Source organism: Trichosurus vulpecula, chromosome 4, assembly GCF_011100635.1.
Source record: "Trichosurus vulpecula isolate mTriVul1 chromosome 4, mTriVul1.pri, whole genome shotgun sequence".
Lineage (NCBI taxonomy): Eukaryota > Metazoa > Chordata > Mammalia > Diprotodontia > Phalangeridae > Trichosurus > Trichosurus vulpecula.
Window position 1 is genome coordinate 394925144 of NC_050576.1, and position 22057 is coordinate 394947200.

Genomic DNA, 22057 nt, shown 5'->3' on the forward strand with positions numbered 1-22057 from the left:
GAGCAGAACCAGGATAACAATTTATATACAAAGACAACATTGTTAAGAAAAAAAAAATAACTTTGAAACTCTTAAGAGCTTTGATCAAAGAAATGATGATCGATATATCGATAAAATAATGATGATGTAGATGGAGTCAAGGTGCAGAGAGATATATTTTTGGATTGTGGCCACTGTGTGGACTCATTTTGCTGGACTGTGCTTATTTATGGAAAGAATTTCTTTTTCCCCTCTCTTGGAAGTATGAGATCTGTAATACCGTTGTCATTTAAAAAAAAAAAGGTCATTGAAACATTGTTTAACGCCCCAAATAGAACAGAACCAACTTCAGAAGTATAGACAAGCAGAATAGCTTTGAAAGTAATACATAGAACACGTGTGTATGTGCATATATATGAATACATGAAAGTGTATATAAGTATTCATGTGGACATGTATGAAATTAGATTCATGATTTCCCATGCAATATGTTTCTGTTCTACTACATATATAGAAATGGTTTGTTTTTGGTATCTAAGACCAAAAAATTATATAATTTTCATTTAATTAAAAAACAAGATTTTTACCTTCAACCTATAGATTGTAGGGTTTCCAGGGAAAAGCTTAGAAGCTCTTTCAACCCAGTATTTTGCCCTTCCATCAGTAGGACCATTTTCACACAACAATTCTGCAATCTTGAGCACAAGGTCTTTTTGTGTTGGGTTTAATTCTACTGAACGCTGGCAATTTAAAAAAAGAAAAAGAACATTAACAAATGAATTCACAATGCTGAGGCATATATATGGCAACAGTTTACGAATCCACTGAATGTTGGGTAAATAATTGTACTTAAATAATCCTAGAAAAATTGACACTTCAAAATTAGTGAAAACAGTTAAGTTTGAAATACAAATAATACAACAGATTGTCTTTTAAAAGCAGTATTTTGCTCTTTTGTTTAATGTTTAAAATGAGGAGCACCTTTATCCACACAAAAGGACTGAAATTAAAAATATCACAAAAATATGTCTAGGCAAACTTTGGAAATCTTAACAATTATTATACTTCTATAGTACCTTTGTACCAAAGAATTTAAAGAACAGTTCTAATAACCCGTTATGTCATATCAACTAAACCATAATGTATACGTACTCAAGAATATTTTCATTCATTCGTAGTTTTTAAAAGTATCTTTTATTTTTATAAATGATGAAGGTTTTTAAAAATCTGTGTATGGTTTTGTTCCAGATGTATGATTTCAACAATTTGGGGAATTTCCATTTTAGAGTGTTACCTGGACATTAAGAGGTTAAATGATTTGTGACACTGCTCATTTGAATTAGAGACAGAACCTGAATCTTCCCGACTCTAATATTCTATGATATATACTATATCATGTGCCTCTAACAACTACAACTCCCCCCCAAAAGTAGCATCTAACATTAATAAAAATAGTAGTGACATATTAGTATAACATAGGATCAAACTGATACAGAATTTACATTCTAATCAACACTTGTTACGTACCTTGTAACATCCAACAGCCTTGTCAATGTTTCCCTCAGCTTCATAGAGAAGACCCAAAAACTTGTGTGCTTTAGGATCCCTCTCTTGTACATTAAGGTAAGTAGATATATATCTATGAAATAATTCAAACATTGAATTTAAAGAGGCTTTTACAATACATAAATTTAATGCAGCTCTAACCTATTAAACACAACAGAACAGTTTCTATCTTACTTGGAACAAAAAAAAAATTACTACTAACCTAGTATATTTCAATATTGATCTGTTCCGAAACCCCCAGCTCAAGGATAAAATATTGAGAGCAACAAGAAATAAACAATTTAAAAATGATGGCGCCACAATTAGAATCACACAAGACCTGGCTGTGGAAACACTAAAGGACTGCAGGTCTTGGAACACTATGTATCACACAGCAAAACAACTGGGGCTGCAGCTGAAAATATCATACCCGGCAAAGTTACGCATAATGGAAAATGGGAAAAAAGGACATCTGATCAACTGTCAGACTTTCAGAAGATTTGACATGCGAGAGCCAAGAGAAACATAAGGTACATGCCAAAGACTGATTACAAAGGACCCAATAAGGACAGACCGTTTACCTTTTATGTATGTAAAACATGCATCTAAGATTGTCACCAGTAACTGGCCAGTTTGTAAGAAAGACTGGGGTAGACCTGATTATATCACTTTAAAAAGTGAAACGGTTTAGGAACAGCTAAAAAGAGTAACTATTTTATACAAATGAGGTGCAAAAGGAAGCATCAACACAGAGGAATTAGACAGGGAAGAGGGCTGGTAGTTCTGGTAACCTACTTTCATCAGGAATGGGATTAACAAGTCTTCTGGATTCAGAAGAAATAAAACAGTACAGGAATGGGGAAGGGAGAGGATAAGGGAGAGATCTCTAGAGGGGAGAATGAGGGAATAGGTTGGGGGGGGTGTATAGAAGGGTGTTTAGATCAATGGGAATAGGAGGATAAGAGAGGGATCTTTAGGAAGATAAGGAAGGGATCTCTAGAGGGGAGGAGGAGGGAATAGGTTGAAGGGGGGGGTATAGAAGGGTGTTTAGATTTATGGAAATGGGAGGATAGGGGAGGAATCCTGGGTGGGGGGGTAGGCTAAGTAATAGAAGGGCAAGGTAGAGGATAGAAGTTAAGTAGAGGAGTCAGGGGGGACAGGAAATAAGACATACGCACAAACATAAAAACAAGGATCAGGAGTGGAATTTGTTAGGGAAAGTATATGTCTATATATGTACATATGTATGTGTATATAAGTATATGTATATCTATATATAAATGCATCCTCACATAATTGTAGCCTTTGGAGTGGAGGGTGGGGGGGACAAAAGAACAAAGTAAAAAGTGCACAGTAGAGAACAAAAGAAAACTTAGAAGGAAGCAAAGATGGAGCTCCCAACAAAACGTAATATTTATCATACAGGTTTTCTTGAAATGAAAATTTGTTGCTATATATTTTGAATCCTCTCTTAAGTTCTGCTGTGTACATGACATGCTTTTTTTTTTCTTTTCTTACTTTGTATTTAAGTTTATATGTTTCTTTTTTCTTTTCTATACTTTGTATTTGAGTTCTGATGTCTGAGTCTAAAATTTTTTTAAAAAATTATCTCTTGGGGCAGCTAGGTGGCACAGTGAGTAGAGCATCAGCCCTGGAGTCAGGAGGATCTGAGTTCAAATCCAGCCTCAGACACTTGACACACTTACTAGCTGTGTTACCTTGGGCAAGTCACTTAACCGCAATTGCCCTGCCTTCCCCCCTCAAAAAAAAAATTATCTCTTGTTTACCACACGATTTACTTAACTGAGTGACCAATAGCTCTAATTCAAAATTGTTTGTGAAGGATGATATAAAGTTTATAAAATCAAAACCCACAAATAATGCAAAATTCTTTATTAGTTTCAAACTCATCTACCAAACTTTTCACCCAATGCTGAAAACATAAGAAACTGAAAGATTCAACCTTCACATTTTTCCCCTCCCTCACCACAGTCTGAACTCTAAAATTAATCAAAATCTTGATATACTTTTTGGAATGTATGCTGCTCTCTCTCTCTTAGGAGCTCATGTGAGTGTTATGTTTTAAAAATTATAAAGCTACTGTAATATAAATTGCTGCAATCTGTTTTATAATATGCTGAATAACAAAATAACCACAGCTCATTCCTTTAAGGGGAAAAAAAAGCTAAATAGTTAAAACAGCAGAATCAGAAAAGCAACAGTATATAAATAAAGTCTTCAATCACAGGGTGTTAGGTCATTCCTTAATTTGCATGAGAATATTATATATACATATAAATATACATATGCACATATATGTTATAAATACACACACACACACACACACGCACACACGCGCACACACACATAAATGATAGATGACAGATTTAATATCTTGACCAAGGATTCTGACAGAACTGAAGGTTTGGAACTGTGGAGATTTTCCACATAATTGAAAATTATGGCTCATATATAATGTGGCAATTATATACAGCTGTGCAGTGAGACTTAAAGAGCACCAGACAGAAAGCTAAAACGCTAGGGTGGCTAGTCCCCGGGGTCTGCTAGCTCATGGATTGGACCACAATAGGTCCCTGCCCAAGCTCCACTTAGTGGCTGTATTTTGGGCCCTCCTGGCTTAGGATGAACGTCAATGGTAACGGTTTCTCTTTGAAACTGCAACCCTGAGGGTCTTCGTCTCTCAGCTTTTCTTTTTCTTTTTCTAATTAAAGGGGCCATCCCTTGATTCATTTCTTAGAAGGGCCTATTCACTAAATGGGCATTACCTCACTCTAAGTGATTACCTCAAAAGGCCTTAACCTAAAAGGGTCAGGGTCTCCCACTGCAACCTGGGTCATCTCCAGTTGTTCTGATGAATATCAGGCCACTGGACCCAGATGGTTCTGGAGGAGAGAGTGAGGCTGGTGACCTTGTACAGCCCTCCCTCACTCAAATCAAAGTCAACTGCAAGTCATGTCATCATTTCCCTGATGCCATGGTCCTCTTGGAAAACAGAGACCAACACAACAACCTATGTAACCTTGGAAAAGTCACTTTACATTTCCCTGCCTCAATTCCTTCATCATTAAGATGTAACATATCTAGTCCCAAACTGAGTGTCTTCTAGCCTTATTCCGTATATACTTTCAAATTTGGTCAATGATTTGGTTGCAGTACTGCCTTTTTCCTCCCTTTTCTTGTTTATACTTTGTTACAAGGAATGTTCAGGGAAGTGTGGGAGGGATGTATCTGCATGACAAGCTATGCCTTGAAGATGATTTCTTTTAGGCTTAGGAACTTGAAGTGTGAAGGGTGAATCTAATATCAAAAAATCTTAGAAGTGGAAGAGACCTAAGGGACAATCTAAGTTCAAGTCATTCATTTAATCTACAGACACTAAGTAATTTGTCCAAGGTCAAAATATTACTTAGTGGCAGAGAATGGACTATAATAGAAACAAGGTCTCCTGGTTCCCAATCTGGTGTTCTTAACAATAAAATGGCAAGCAACAAAAGGAAAGGCAAAGGGAACACAACCTCCATAGATCACTCCCTGAGTAAATCAGTACCTGTGATAACTGAATTTCTTACCTTCCTTAACAAATGCTCTGAAACAAGGAGATATCATTTAACAGTTCCTCCACTGTAGAACTGTCTTGCCCCTTGGTTTTTACATCTCTGATCACTCCATCTCCTTTCCCACTCCTAAATATAAGTTTTCAGGAGTCTTCTTTTCCTCCCTTCAACAATCTCAATCTTCCCTTACCTCTCTTGTATGATAGTGCTGAAACTTTAAATGCCTACTAGACATTAAGACCTGGTTGACCTACTGGGGCACTTCACTCAACAAGTCTAAAATCAAATTCATCTTCACCTGAAAAAGAGCTCCTCCTCCTGATTCCCCTGTTCTGTTAAAGTAACTACCACTCAGAATGGAAATAAGTCTTCCCTCCCACTGGTCTCTGTGTCCAGTCAATTTCTAAGATTTACCCATTTTTACCTCCAGGATTTCCCTACTATCCATGGAAGTTCAGACTCTCATACTAAGACTCACATAACTGTGTCAACACCCCAGTTTTACAGATGGAAAAACTAAGGCTCAGGGGGGTTAACTAGCTTCCCCATGGACACACAACCAGCAAAGGCGGGAGTCAGAACTTGAAGCCAAGTCTTTTGCCACAAAGTCACTATTCTTTACATTATACCATGTCTCTCTAGGAAATCAAATATCCAAGTTTATTAGAACTACATATAAAAATCAATAGGCACCATTAATTAAACTGGCTGAATGATATATATGGCATATGACTGTACTGGAATACCACTACCCCTTAAAAATGATCAATAGGAAGATTTCTATGAATTAATGCAAAGAAAAGTATGCAGAAACCAGGAAAAACATACATAATTAACAACAACGTAAGTGAAAAGAACCAAAACACTTAGCTTAATGCAGTGTGATCATAAGGAACAAGCTTAGCCCCAGAACAGAGATGAAAAATGCACCTCATTCCTTTCTTGCACAGAAAGGGGAACTATGGATATGAAACAATCCATATGGATATGCGGTCAGATTCCATTGATGTGTTGGTAAATTTTACTGAAAATGTCTCTCTCCTTTCTTTGTTATTGTTACAAGAGACAGCTCACTGGGAATGAGGGAAGACTATGTTCACAAATGAACGTGATAAAAGATATCATAAAAACTTTTATAACAGAAAATTTTAATTGGCATGAGATGGAGAGCCTTTCCAATCTCATCTCTAGTACAGAGGCTTTACCAGATAAATCTGCTGCTCACAGGTTCTCCTCCCATTTAATTCTTGGCTCTCTACCACATTCTAGACCAAGTCTTGTTAATCTTTGTGTCACTGACCCATTTGGGAGTCTGTTAAATCATATAAATCCTCCTCCCAGAATAACGTGGCTTGTTTTGTTTAGAATGAAGGAAATGCTAGATTTCAATTTGAGGTTGGTGAAAATGAAGCTGTGATTTTTCTTTACCCATCTATGTTCATAGGGCCCCAGTTCAGAAATCTTGTTCTAGATGGTTTAAGTTATAACTCAGGCCTATCTGCATCATGGTGCCTTGAAACACGTGCTTTTATTTTACACTAGCGCAAAACAAATTGGAAGAAAAAGTTATTTAAACCAAAATAATGACCAGGTGTGAACCAGCAAAGTATGCAGAAATTCTACTTTAGTACGTCTTAAGAGGAGTAACTCTACTTTAATCTGACCTTTGAACATTAATGTGAGAAGTGACACAGTCACTAGCACAATAATGGGAACAACCAAAAGGAGAACCAAGGGGTGAGATGGGACGTCTGAAGAGTCGGATCTTACAAAGTGGTTTCTTTGGGTGAATTCCTAGATTGGGTATGTCCCTCCAACTGAGGTAATCTACCGTTTGCTATTAACTATACTTCTGCTAGCAATATAGCATAAACAATTGAAATTACCTCTACAAAAGAATTTCTAAAGACTACAACTAAATATAAACAAGTAAAATATCGCTCAGACCTTCACAATTTGGCAGTAGGTAGGGGCCAAAATTAAAACAGGCGAAACTTTTTTGGCCGCAAATAAGTTAGACTAGCAACAGACTGACAATGGTTGGTTACCAAGGGTCATGTGAGAAACAGAAAAGTGCACAGTGACAACCCTGTGGCCAGCCTGAAATCCTATGGTATGTTGCCAAGTGGCCTGCGGGCTGTATATCGTGTAAGCCTGAATTTATCTAGAATATTTAATGCAATGGTCAATTTTAAATCATGTCATCAATGATTCTTATTTCTCACTATAAATCCACTAAATTTAGATACAATGGAATATTTATAATCATTGCGCTTTAGTAAATCAATCAGTCAACGATAAAATCCAATTATTCAGAAGAGTTAAGGAATAATTTTTCAGTTAAATATTTTGATCAAAAAAGGTTATCATGTACTATATAGAGAACACCAATTTTCAAAAATTAGAACACATAAAGACATAATAATTGTTGGTGATTTGGAGGCCCTTAGGGAACTTCTAATATCTCAGGGTCATCACTGCTACCATTAGTCCCTCCTAAGTGAGGGAAGTGGAGGTTGAAAGAAATGACACTGAATCTTTAACAATCCAAGAAGTTTTTCCAAGGATATACCAATATTAGTTATATTTTGATGTAGCAGATATAGTAAAGCAGTTAAAGTATGAAAGGTATCTTTTGTAAAAACTTAAAATCTTCTCATATTTTATAAAAATGTTACCTTACCTTTTAGCAAGATCATATTCTTTAGCTTCATAATATAGCTTAGCAAAAAGGAATCCTTTCATTGACTTCTGAAAAGGAAAAAAAAAAGCATTTAAAGTATTACTGTCTGCCTAGTGGAATATTTTTTCATTTTTTTCCCTCAAAAAGAGGCTACCTTCCCCAGAAAAATTTTAGAAAAATTTTTTTGGTTTCATTTAATAATCTATGCAAGAATATCATTTTGTAACAGTATATATTTGCAGCTATTACAGAGCATAAATAAAAATCCAGCAGTCTTCAAATCAAAATTGCATCTACTTAACCCCACTGACTTCTTACAAAATAGTAAATACACCCTTAAGAAAAAGAGCATTGTTTTTTTTTCCCCTGGCTGGCTGTGCAGAGCCCGCACAATGCCCAGAGTCCCAATGAAGGACATGAACCAGAAGGAGTTCGTCTGGGCCCTGTCTGCCTTCCTGAAAAAGTCAGGGAAGTTGAATGTCCCCAAATGGGTGGACACAGTCAAGCTGGTCAAACCTAAGGAGCGGGCACCTGATGACGAGAACTGGTTCTACACCCAGCCTGCCTCCACTGCCCGGCACCTGTACCTCTGAGGCGACGCCGGCGTAGATCCATGACCAAGATCTACAGGGGATGCCAGCGCAACGAGGTCATGCCCAGTCACTTCAGCAGGAGCTCGAAGAGCATGGCCCAGATGGTCCTGCAAGCCTTGGAAGGCCTCAAGATGGTGGAGAAGGAACAGGATAGGGGCCAGAAGCTGAAACCTCAAGGACAGAGAGACCTGGACAGAATTGCCAGACAGGTGGCAGCTGCCAACAAGAAACATTAGGACAAACCACACCAGATTCATTAAATTGCCTTGTTCTTTAAAAAAAAAAAAAAAAACCAGCACTGGGTAGAAAAAAGAAAGGTAAAGAAGAGATTTGGCTATTCAACTTAACTTTTAAGCAAGTGAAGTGGCAAATTCTTATTACATATTTGTTGGATTGAAATAAGGGAGAAAGCACACCTAGTCCAAGGAATTTTTTTTCGGGCATGACAAACTACCCAGGGCAGAAGTTCTTAACCTGAGGTTCTATGAACTTTTTTTGTTTTGATAACTATTTAAACATAATTAGTTCCCCCAAAAGGTGAGGAACTTCTGATGCAGAGGAGAAAATGAAAAAATCAGTTTATATTTGGTGATGTCCTGGGTGGGCACATAATGTATACTCCCAACTTCTATCATAACAAAGATCAACTGATTAAGTGAACAAGTACAAATGCAAAGAGTGGAAAGAGATTCTCAACAGAAGTCAACCTGGCCATGATGCTTTTCCTTCCCTATTTTCCTTTGAACCTGCAGCATCTCCTCTTGGCTACAAGAGCCAGGCCAACATTTTCTTGTATGTATCAGTGTATCCATCAGGTAAAGTCAGAGAATCAGAGATTTTTAGAGTTAGAAGAGAATTCTAGAGCCATGTAGTCAAACCCAAACACAAAAGGGAATCTCCACTAAAATATACACAGAGTAGTCATCCAGACTCTACATGAAGGCAACCAAGGAAAGGAAAACCAGGACTTTCTCATGGCAGCTGATTCTACTTTTGGCTAGTTTGCATTATCAGAAAGTTCTTCCTGAGATAAGGGAGGTGTATCTCGAATTCACCTGCTGTTCCTGACACCTCCCTCAATCCTCCCCCCAAGAAACAGACAAATCTAATCCCCTTTCAGATTTTTGTTTAAACTGAACATCCCCAACTCCTCCAATACATCCTCATAAGACAGAGATTCAAGGCATTCTAGTTGTCCCCCATTAGATCAGTTGACTGATGTCCTTTGTAAAATATACCCAGATCTGAGCATACTGATCCAAACCTTTGGGACAATAACTCACCATTTGACAAAACAGCTGGAGAAATTGGAAAGCAGTTTGGCAGAAACTAGGCATAACCCAATATCTCACACCATACCAAGATAAAGTCAAAATGAGTGTATAATTTAGACATAAAGGGTGGTTCCTTAAGGAAATTAGGGGAGCATGGAAAATTTTATCTGTCAGATCTATGGGTAAGGGAAGAGTTTATGACCAAACAAGGTAGAGAGGATCATGAGAAATAAAGCAAATAAATAACATGAAATTTAAAAGCATTTGCACAAACAAAACTAATGCAGCCAAAATTAGAAAGGCAAGAACTGGGGGGAATTTTACAGCAAGTTTTTCTTATATAGGTCTTGTTTTCTCAAGGGGCAGGGAAGCAAGGAAGAGAACAAAGAAGAGAATATGAGACTCAAAAATCTTTTTTAATGATTGCTTAAAAAATGTTTTAAATGTAACTGGAAAATATCAAAATAAATATATATTTTCAAAATTATTGATTAGGATGTAACATAAATACTATATTTTTATTACTATTCCATTGATACTAGGATTATATAGGAAACAAAACAGTGCTATTTTCTTCATGGCATAATATTAACACAAAATACCTCCACCCTTTACAATATTATTTCCATAAAATGAACATCATGATAGATCCTTAACCCTTCCAGCTATGAAACTTCATAACAAATTTAAATATTATGTGGTGCAATACAAGATTTTTAAAGTTACAGTCATATTCAAAGTAAAACATTCACAGACTACTCCCCAAAACACAGTATTATTCTTATCAAGGGAAACGATGACCATGTATGGGGGTTTGATCTGCTGCTGTAACATACATTGTGTCTCCCCCTTTTCCTAGTACACAGAAATTGTTGAGGGCAGAGCTACAGCTAGAAAGCCATTTTAGCCCAATCCCTCTCATTTTGCAAAGGAGCAAACTGGAGCCCAGAGAAATTAAGAGACTTGCCCAAGGACAAAGACGTAGTAAGAGATGATCAATGGGATACACAAGAAGAAGCTTCAGAAAATGATTTCTCAGATTCTCAAAATAAATCTTTAATGACCCCAAACCTTTATGAAAGGGAATACACTTTGACACACCTCAAACTTATTTTTATTTCTTGCGACTTTAAAAGTAGTATTTTATTCCCCCCAATTACATGTAAAAACAATTTTTAACACTCATTTTAAAAATTTTTTGAGTTCTAAATTTGCTCCTCTCTCTCTCCTCCCCCTCTCTTTGAGAAGGTAAGCAATTTAACACAGGTAATACACGTACAGTCAGGCAAAACTCATTCCTGTGTTAGTCATGTTGTAAAAGAAAGCACAGACAAAAAAACAAGAAAAATAAAGAAAATCAAGAAAAAGTAGGCTTCAATCTGCATTCAGACTCTATCAGTTCTTTCTCTGGAGATGGATAAAATTTTTCACACAAGTCCTTCAAAATTGTCTTGGATCGTAGTATTGCTGAGAATAGCTAAGTCATTCCAAGTTGGTCCTCCTACATTACTTTATACTATGTTCTACTACAACTTCTGCTCATTTCACTTTGCATCAGTTCACATAAGTCTTTCCAGGTTGAGCCCCAAAAGGTATTGTACTTCAGCAATTTCATTTCAGCCTGGCATGGTAGTACAGACTAAGACTGGTGGATCTTTGGAGCTCAGGAGTTCTGAGTTACAGTGGGCTAAGCTGATAAGAGTGCCTGCACTAAATTTAGCATTAATATGTGAAAACTGAGAGCAGTCCAGAACAAAGCCATCAGCTTTGTTGCTCTGAAACCAGATTAAAACGTAATTGGGAAACATTTAACAAAGTAAATAAAAACACAATAAAATGTACATATTTTAAAACAAAGTCAATATGCAGCCTGCAGGGAACGTTATGTATATATTGGTGGCCACAGCCCCCACAGTTCTATTTGAGTTTGACACCACTGGTCTAGAAGTGGGGGGGGGGGGGGAAGAGGAATCAAAGAAGAGAAACTAGAAAAAGCTAATCGCTATGACAGGTCATCAGAGGATGTAACTGAGTGAAATCCTAAATAATATATAAATTTTTCCTATTTATATGATATTGTACCCCAACAACAATTCCTTGCAATAGCTAACACCTTTTAAAATAAATAAGAAGGGTAGTAATAATGCTTTTTGGGAGGAAGAGATATTTCATCACACAGGACAGTTCTAGATATCCTTAAAATGCCATATTAAAGCATTCATACAACATCTCTTTGAATTAGATGGACCCCCTTCTCTCTACTCACACTGCCACCACCACAGTTTAGACCCTCATTGCCTCTTGCCTGAACTACTGCAGTGGCTTTTAACCTCCCTTAAGTCTTTCCTCACTTCAATCCATCCTCCAAACAGATGCCACAGAGTTTCCTAAAGTCCCCATGTCACATCATCACTCAAAAATGATATTTAACATTTCTTATCAGCATAACCCATATTCTTATCTACTAATGCCTTTAAGAGACTCCATGAGCTTTTTTGGGGGAAACAAATCTATGACTTTATCCCTATATGGAACTCCCCGAGCAGAAACTTACTAAAGTTATGCTCTATAACTTAAGAAAAAATAATGGTAACTAATACTTACAGAGTGTTGTAAAATTTGCAAAGCCCTTTACAAATATTATTTCATTTTATACTAACAACTCTGAGAGAGTATTATTATCCTCGTTTTATAGACCCAGGGCCTGGCTTGAATGTACGGGACCCTGGAGATAGAACTGAGTGAAGCACAAGGATGCAAGAAGGGGTTTAAAATCTATCAGCACTGGGTGTAGACAAATACAAAAGAGCTAGAGGTCAGTGTCGGTCAAGACCAAGCAGGGATCACCCTACCCAAAAACACAGCATGGACTGGGCCTCATCCCTGGGACAAAGTTTGAGAATAACTAAAGCTTGAGAGATGAGAAAAGCAAGGAAGAAATAGACTATTAAAGAATTATTATAGAGGCAGAGACACTCTACACTCTCTGCTATGTTGGATTTACAGATAACTTCACAACTGAAAACACTCAAAAATGGATTTTTTTTTCCCCCACAGGGGCAACATGAATATCCAGAAGAAGAAATTTTAAAAATAAAATTAAGCAAGATAAAGGTTCTAGAGGAAGCAATTGGAAAAGTAAATAGCTTATAACAGAAAGTTTTAAACCTTATCTAGTAGCAGACTCCTTGAAAAATTCAAATAAACAAAACTTAAATCAATGACTTCATAAGGCAACAAGAAATATTACAAAATAAAATGGCTGAAAAACACACAAGAAAATGTAAAATGTTATCCCTCCCCAAAAAAAATCACCTTAGAAACAGGTCGAAAGACGAATAACTATTCCCTAAAAGTCAATTTTTAAAGCCTCAAAATTACATTAAAAATAAAAACTGCCCAGATATATTAGAACCAGCAGGCAAAAATAAAACTAGAAAGAATATATTGATTGCCTCCTGAAACCCCAAGGAGAAAAGTCCCAGGAATATCATAATATCATAACCAAAATGCAGAGCTTTCAAAGCAAACAAAAAATATAAGCAGAAAGAAAACGTTTGAATACCAGGGAACCAGAGTCAGAATCACAGATGACCTGGCAGCTTCTATTATAAATGAAAAGAGATTTTATTATACGATATTCCAAAAGACCAAAGATACGGGCTTACAACTGAAAATAACTTACCCTGCAAAATTCAGCAAAATACTTTCGGGGGAAAAAAAATGGACCTTTAATGAAACAGAAGACCTTTAAGCATTGCTGATGGAAAAACCAGAGTTGAGCTTTAACTTTAAAATGCAAACAGAAAAACAAAGAGATACCTAGAAAGACAACCATATCTGAGCAATTGGAAGAGGCTAGATGAAGTGCTAATACGCTTACATGGGAAGAAGAAACAAGTGTCTCTTTAAAACCTGAATATCTTCAAAGGGTATAAAGGGAGCTAAAATAAGAAAAAGAACGAACCTGGGATGCATTGGTTTTGTTCAGAGGGCTTGAAAAGGGGAAAGAAAAGGGAGAATAAAAGGAATACCCTAGTATAGGAAGGAGGGAAAAGAACTTGTTATTTCTCATAATTGAGTTGTCTAAGAGTCCAAAAAACAATAAGGAAGAGGTGAGAAGAACCGCATCAAATGAACTTCAAAGCTAGGGAGCTGAGCCAAGACACAGAGTAACAGACAACCCAGTTGAACTCTCTCTTTTTGGGATCTATTTGAGGAGGCGATCGGCGGATTCTTTCAATTTCTATTTTGCCCTCTGGCTCTAGAATATCAGGGCAGTTCTCCTTGATAATTTCTTGAAAGATGATATTTAGGCTCTTTTTTTGATCATGGCTTTCAGGTAGTCCAGTAATTTTTAAATTATCTCTCCTGGATCTATTTTCTAGGTCAGTGGTTTTTCCAATGAGATATTTCACATTGTCTTCCACTTTTTCATTCCTTTGCTTCTGTTTGATAATATCTTAATTTCTCATGAAGTCACTAGCTTGCACTTGCTCCAATCTAATTTTTAAGGTAGTATTTTCTTCAGCGGTCTTTTGGACCTCCTTTTCCATTTGGCTAATTCTGCCTTTCAAGGCATTCTTCTCCTCATTGGCTTTTTGGAGCTCTTTTGCTATTTGAGTTACTCTATTTTTTAAGGTGTTGTTTTCTTCAATATATTTTTCAGTATTTTTTTGGGTCTCCTTTAGCAAGTCATTGACTTGTTTTTCATGGTTTTCTCGCATCCTTCTCATTTCTCTTCCCAATTTTTCCTCTACTTCTCTAACTTGCTTTTCCAAATCCTTTTTGAGCTCTTCCATGGCCTGAGACCAGTTCATGTTTTTCTTGGAGGCTTTTGGTATAGGCTCTTTGACTTTGTTGACTTCTTTAGGCTGTATGTTTTGGTCTTCTTTGTCACCAAAGAAAGATTCCAAAGTCTGAGACTGAATCTGGGTGCGTTTTCGCTGCCTGGCCATGTTCCCAGCCAACTTACTTGACCCTTGAGTTTTTTAGTGGGGTATGACTGCTTGTAGAGTAAAGAGTACTATGTTCCAAGCTTGGGGGGATGCGCTGTTGATTTCAGAGCTATTTCTATACAGCCAGCTCTGCCACACCAGCACTCCTCCTTCCCCAAGAACTCCCAACCTGGACTAGACTTAGATCTTCAGCAGGCTCTGCACTCCTGCTCTGATCAGCCACTTAATTCCTCCCACCAAGTGGGCCTGGGGCCAGAAGAAACTGCAGCTGTAGTTCTGTAGCTGCACCACCTCCACTGCCCCCAGGGGTGGCTGAACCATGAACTCTATCACCCTGTCCCCAGCAGCTTTTCCCACTAACCTTCTCTGTTGTCTTTGGTGTTTGTGGGTTGAGAAGTCTGGTAACTGCTACAACTCACTGATTCAGGGCGCCAGGGCACGCTCCGCCCTGCTCCTTGTCTGGTTGGTCCCCGCTGCCCATGCTGGGCTCTGCTCCGTTCCCCTCCCAGCTCCCTGCGGGATAGACCTTACCCAGAGACTATCCAGGCTCTCCTGGCCTAGAGCCCTGCTTCCCTCTGCTATTTTGTGGGTTCTGCAGTTCTAGAATTGGTTCAGAGCCATTTTTTATAGGTTTTTGGAGGGACTTGGCAGGGAGCTCATGCTAGTCCCTGCTTTCCAGCTGCCATGTTGGCTCCACCCCCTACATCAGAAATTTCCGATGCCCCTAATCAGCATTTGAGAGCAAAAGTGCAGTGAGCTCCACTGGCGCTGCAGTCAGAAGGACCTGGGTGCAGATCTGGCCTCAGACATCTGACACACTTACTAGCTGTGTCCAGTTGAGCTCTCTCAATATTGCCCTCCAAATAACTTTAAAATAACCCTTCAAATCAAATCTTGGAACCACAGAGCCAACAAAAGGTCAGGGTGAGATATTTTTGCAACCTAAGAAAACTTAAAGAGGTCAGTAGAAGTCTGTGATTTTGGGTAGAGGGCCCTGTCCTGAGTCTATACACATGACCACAGAAGCAGTGGCAGCAGTAGTGGAGAAGAGCAGAAAAGGGGGTCCAAAAATTGCTCAGAAAGAGATTACAGGGGACCCTTTTTTGGCACTGAGTACAGGGGCACTAACGGCAACTCTAATGTCCCTAGTCAGTTGTGAAGTCACAATTCAAGGGTGGAAAGGAATGCTAGGAGTCAGCTGCAAGGGAGTAGGGGTCCTGGTCACAGTTCCAAAGCAAAGAGAAATGAAAGTGCTTGTGGTTGCAGAAGACTAGGAGCCCTTCCAGGATACAGAACAAAGACCAGGAGAGCAGTGACCACATCTCTCCCCAATAACACCATTCTGGAAGCACCAAAAGCAGCAGACCCTTAGAGTTAGCTCTAAAAAGTCTAAAGCTCGGGATGATACCTCCTCACCCCTACATGAGGAGAGCCCAACTTTAATATAAAGCTCAAAGTCAAGAAATACACTGGAAAAATGAGTGAACAAAAAAAATTTTTTTTCATCATAAAAAGCTACTAGGGTAACAGGGAAGCCTAAGACATAAACTCAGAAAAAGACAATAACATGAAAATAGCTCCAGGCAAAGCCTTAAAGGAAAAATTGCTAATTGGACCCATGCTCCACAAGAATCTCTGGAAGAACAACTCCAAATGACTTATGATGGAAAATGCTATCCACATCCAGAAAAAGAACTATGGAGAATAAATGCAGATGGAAGCATATTATTTGCTCTCTCTCTCTCTCTTTTTTTGTTTTCATCTTTCTCATGGTTCCCCCTATTTGGTTCTAATTCTTCTTTACAACATGACTAATGTGAAAATATGTTTAATATGAATGTATATGTAGAGCCTGTATCAGATTCCATGCCATCTTGGGGGAGGGGGGGAGGGATGGAGAGAAAATTTAGAGCTCAAAATCTTATGGAAGTGAATGGTGAAAACTAAAAATAAATAAATAAAATTAAAAAAATACAATAACAATAGAAAGTAAAAATAAAAAAGTCCTTCACAACCAAGCTCCAAAAAAAAAAAAATTAAAAGAAAAGAAAGAATCCCTGGAAGAGTTAAAGAGACTAAGAATGGTAGGGAAAATATGGGAAAAGAAATGAGAGTGATGCAAGAAAATTATGAAAAAAGAATTAACAGCTTGGTAAAAGAGGCACATGCAAAAAAATAAAAGAAAAAAAGGAAGAAATAACACCTTAAAAAATAGAATTGGCTTAATAATAAAAAAGGTACAAAAATTCACCAAAGAAAAGAATTTCTTAAAAAGAACTGGCCAAACTTTTAAAAAAAGTACAAAGTCTCACTGAAGAAAATTCCTTAAAAATTAGATTTGAGCAAGCTAATGATTCCATGAGACATCAAGAAACAATAAAACAAAGTCAAAATAATGAAAAAAGAGGAGAAAATGTGAAACATCTTACTAGTAAAACAACTAATCTGGAAAACAGATGAAGGAGAATCATTAAAGAATTATTGGACTACTTGAATGCTATGATCAAAAAAAAAAAAAACATAAGACTTCATATTTCCAGAAATTATCAAGGAAAAGTACCCTGATAATTTAGATCCTGAAAGTAAAGTAAAAATTGAAAGAATTCACCAGAGATCCCAAAACGAAAACTCCCAGGAATATTATAAACGAATTCCAGAGCCCCCAGGTCAAAGAAAAAAAACCTTCAAGCAACCCGAAAGAAATAATTCAAATATTGTGGAGCCATAGGACCACACGAGATTTAGTGGCTTCCACATTAAAGGAGCAGAGGGCTTGGAATATATTCCAAGGCAAAAGAGCTAGAATTACAACCAAGAATCAAAACTACCCAGCAAAATTGAGTACAGCTTCCCTTTCACATCACAACTTTCCCCACTGGGGTTTTAACACATCACAGATCAGCATAAAAAATTAAACACGAATTTTGGGGAAGTTTTGCAGATGACACAGAGAAAGTTTAGAAACTCAGAAATGCATAAAATCATAAAATATATGTATAATATTATATATACTATCAACTCATATTTTACAATAAGGTGCTGTAAACACCCCATAAAAAAGAAAAATTCAGATTTCTTCTCTCGTATGAAGGGAGGGCCAAAAATATTTATGCAGATTCTCCAGAACCCTGGGACAATGCACCCCTAACCCCTGCTATGTGGAAAGGATAACTGTATAATCCTTCAGGGGAAAAAATGCCCATTTAATGAAACAGGACTTTCAAACATTCCTAATGAAAAAGAAATTGCTGAATAAAAAATGTGACATTCAAACACAAGACTCAAGAAAAGCATAGAAAGGTAAATATGAAAGTAATCATAAGGGTCTCAATAACATTAAACTGTTTACATTCCCATATGGGAAGATGATACAAGTAATTCCTAAAAACTTTATTACCGGGGCAGTTAAAAAGGCGTTTACATAGAGGGCTGGAATGAGAGTCAGTTCTGTTGGAATGATCTCCCCCCAAAAAATGATGGAGTAAGAAAGAGGAATGCACTGGAAGAAGGGGGAAGGGAGAGGTAGAATGGGGAAATTGTCCTCATGTAAAAAAGGCACACAAGGAAGCGCTTTTACAATGGACAACAAAATACGGGGGGTTGAGGGCAATACTTAAACCTCATTCTCACCAGAACTGGCTCAAAGAGAGACAAATGTAGTATACACACACTCAGGTGTTTATAGAAATGTAACTTACCCAATATGGAAATAAGGAGGTAAAAGGGATAAGAAAAGGGGGTGGGGGGGGCGGAGGAAAAGACGACAGATTAAGGGAGGCAAAACAGACTTTGCAGGAGCTGCAGGATAGAGAGAGAGAGAGAGAGAAGAAAAAGAAATAGGGGGGATGCAGTATACAGTAATCACAACTGTGAATGCGAATCACAACCCACTGCAACACTGAAACAGCATTACTGACTACATGTTACCTTTACCTACCATTTTGTGAAGTTAAGTCTCAAAGTCACCCGTCCTCATCCCCAAAGAGTCACCCAACTTAAAGAATGTCACAAAATAACCCTTTTTTCTTCTCTCCTCAGTGTCTCCTGATTGTCTTCCCAATTCCCTCTAGACAACCCTCACCTTCGCTCGATTGTCTCCAGATCTTATCCTCCAGTAAGAAGCCTGGTGTCTTAACTCTTTCATCCTGTCTTTCACTCCTTCCAAACTACATATTAACTGGGTAAAAACTAAAGTTCTGGGTTCTTGGCTACTAAGGGCCCTGAATCCAATGTGCTTTGCAACTGCATGCACAGCTAAATAAGTCACTTGTCTGGATAATACTTAGATTTTTTTTTAAATTTAACCAGAATGCCCATAAAATGGAAGTGGACAGCAGAATGTATTAGAAACCAATACAACAACATGATGTTTACTAGAGACACACAAAACAGAAAAACACGCACAGAGTTAAAATAAAGGGCTGGTACAGAATCAAATATGCTTCAGCTAAACTAAAAAAAGAAGAGGTAGCGACCATAATCTCAGGCAAACAAAAGGCAAAAATAGACCTAATTAAAAGGGATGAGAAAGAAAACTACATTTTTCTAAAAGGAACCATAGACAATAAACATGAAAAAATTTTACAGCAAATTGCCCTGAGAGTGTCCTCATTTCTCAAATATACACTGAGCATAGAACTGAGTCCCCAAAATGGAAGTACTAACTATGCAAAAATGTAGATTTATCATCAGTGTTATTCAGATCTCCCTTTTTTTCTGGATCATAGTCTAGGAATGGACCAGGAGATAGGTTTTGGAAGAGAGCAATCTATTCTGTTGCTTGTCCTTTACCCAGTTTCTGTCTAGGTGGAAAGAACAGCTGTCACTGGTTGAAGCCCATATGTGGCTCCTAATTGAGGTCCTTTGGTTAGGGGCCATTCTGGCAGTGCTTAGGGCTGCTTGGCCTGCAGTCAACACTGTCCATATTTCTCTTGTGAATTCCTGGAGGGAAGACAGGCTCAAGGCCTCATAATGTTAAAGAGATGCTGCAGAACTTGCTCTGTAGTCAGTCTTAACTCAGCTTTAACTGGCAGTAGCCTTGAAGTCAGGTCGTTTGACATTTGTTGAGTGGTCATTCCATTCAAATGACCTGAACAGATGACCTGGACTGAACCTTCCAAGATCATGTGTATAGCCTCAAGATTTGGTGTCGAGAACTGGCCAGCCAGGAATCACCTACAGGTGCAGATGTCAGTTCCCTTGCCATAACCAAGATGGGTTTTATCCAGGGAGCACTTCAGAATCTTTGGGGCAGTGTATCCTGGAGTCTCATACAATTTTCAGAGCTTCCCATTAGATTCCAAGTGGCAGGAAAAACAAAAGCCAGAAAGTCAAATTTACAAACTGTCATCTAGAAGAATATTCTCAGGCTTCAGGTCATGGTGCATGAGATTGTTGCCATAAAGAAAACTCAGTTTCCTGCATTATAGATCTGACCTCCTGTAAGGTACTCAAACAGCTTTCCTTTCCACATCAGATCAAACACCAGGATTATAAAACTATAAAAATCATAAAAAAAAAAGATATGTAGGAAGAAATAATAGTAATGATGCATGGGGAGTCAGGAACAGGATGTGAATCTCTGCGGGATGCTACTTTCACCTCTTCCCAGCTACTTTAGGTTCAGCTTTTCATCTATAACCTTCATAGCACGTGACCACAGAACTTATGCCACTGCCACCTTGGGGTCAGATTTTTGGTAGAATTCCTTGGCTGTGACCTATGTAGGTAGCTCATTTTCAAGCTCCACATCCAGCATCATCTTGAAAAACTGATTGGTGCACGTTGCTCTGAGTCAGTCTCCAACAACTGGGGACTTCAGACTCCACTTTGACCTTAGGCTCAGCTTTTTAATCAGAGGCACGTCCGATGCCCCCACACACACATGCTGCTGTTTCTTTAGCCAGTCAGTACTTAATCTATTTGGAAAGAACGGTAAACAGCTAGGTGGTACGGTAGATAGAGTGCTTGGCCTGGAGTCAGGCAGACCTGAATTCAAATTCTGTCTCAGATGCTTACTTGCTGTGTGACTCTGAGCAAGTCAGTTAACCTGTTTGCCTCCACTTCCTGAACTATAAAATGGGGATAACAGCAGCACCAACCTAGCAGGGTTGCTGTGGAGATCAAATGATAATATTTAGTGCCGTACCTGTCACATAACAGGTGCCACTAAAATGCTTATTACCCCTGTCTCTGTTCCCCGCTCCCCCATTAGAGCTAAGTGCAAACAAACAGGTTCTAATACAAGTGGTGGAAGAATAGCGCTCTATGTCAAGCAAGCATAAAGTCTTATGGAAATCCATGAATTTTAGGGTAGAAGCACAGTGGAACTATTTAGAAGGCAAAAACTATTTTTAAATGCATTAATGTTATCACGTGTCACTGTGGTATTCTGGACAGAACAACAGATTTGGAGTCAAAATAAACTGGGATTGAACTGAATCCCAGAGCGGCCACTTACTACTTGTGTGGACTTGGGCAAGTCATTTAACCCTTCTGGGCCTTAGCTGACTCATATAAAATGGGAGAGGGGTGGCACAGAGAATGAGGGAGTAGACAGTATGGCATCTAAGCTCCCTTCTAGCTTTAAATCTATGACCCTATATAATCAGATAACTTCTATGATCTCGTTTGGCTCTAAACTCTTTGGTGGGGAATATAGATGACGGTTTCCCAATAGAAATTATAAAACAAAGAGCTAAGATATTGTAGTGATGGGAACAACTTCAACTACCTTAACATCTGCCATCACTTAAGAAGTCTTCATGTGCCTTGATGAAAAACTTTAACTCTAAAAAGTAGCAGCAAAAAATTAACTGTTGAGGCACCTAGGTGGCCAAGTGAGTAGAGCACCAGCCCTGGAGTCTGAAGGACTTGAGTTCAAATCCAGCCTCAGACACTTGATACACTTACTAGTTGTGTGACCTTGGGCAAGTCACTTAACCCCAATTGCCCTGCCTTCCCCCCCTCCAAAAAAAAAAAAAAGAAAAAAATTAACTTATTTTGAATTGACTTTTTTTTAAATTATCTAAGAATGTGGAAATGTCAGGAACTTTGAAAGAAAGTGACTGTATATAAAAACATTTGAAATAATAAACAAATGGAGGGCTGGAGCATAGACATTATAGCAGATATTAAAAAAATATTTCTAAAAACTTCAAAGATGATGCGAAAATGGATTATGGGCTCAAGAGGGTTGGAAAACCATTAAATTTTTAAAAAAACTTTTGACTACACAAATTATTCCAATATAGAACATCTAAAAAATCTATAATGTAATGATACAGGGACCCTTCCAATGAGATTTTTTTTAAGATAGGTACAAAAGATTTAAGGTATCAATGAATCATAGAATCAGAACCAAAGGATATGAGATTCTCAGTGGCCCTCTAGTTTAACCATATACCCAAAAAAAAAAAACTTCCCTACAATATACTTAATTGAGTGGTTA

The 22057-nt window shown here is 37.9% G+C and overlaps 1 protein-coding gene and 1 pseudogene across 2 annotated transcripts in view; one reads left to right on the plus strand and one right to left on the minus strand.

Moving 5' to 3' along the window:
* RANBP2 (RAN binding protein 2) overlaps window positions 1-22057 on the minus strand; it is a 77676-nt gene that overhangs the window by 50834 nt on the left and 4785 nt on the right. For both annotated transcript variants that reach the window (XM_036754991.1, XM_036754990.1), the window contains exons 2-4: window positions 7783-7850; window positions 1507-1618; window positions 567-719 (exon numbers count right to left, since the gene is read on the minus strand). In XM_036754991.1, the coding sequence (XP_036610886.1) occupies window positions 567-719; window positions 1507-1618; window positions 7783-7850 (333 nt within the window). The remainder of the gene's footprint in view (window positions 1-566; window positions 720-1506; window positions 1619-7782; window positions 7851-22057) is intronic.
* On the plus strand, window positions 8172-8611 carry LOC118846443 (annotated as a pseudogene).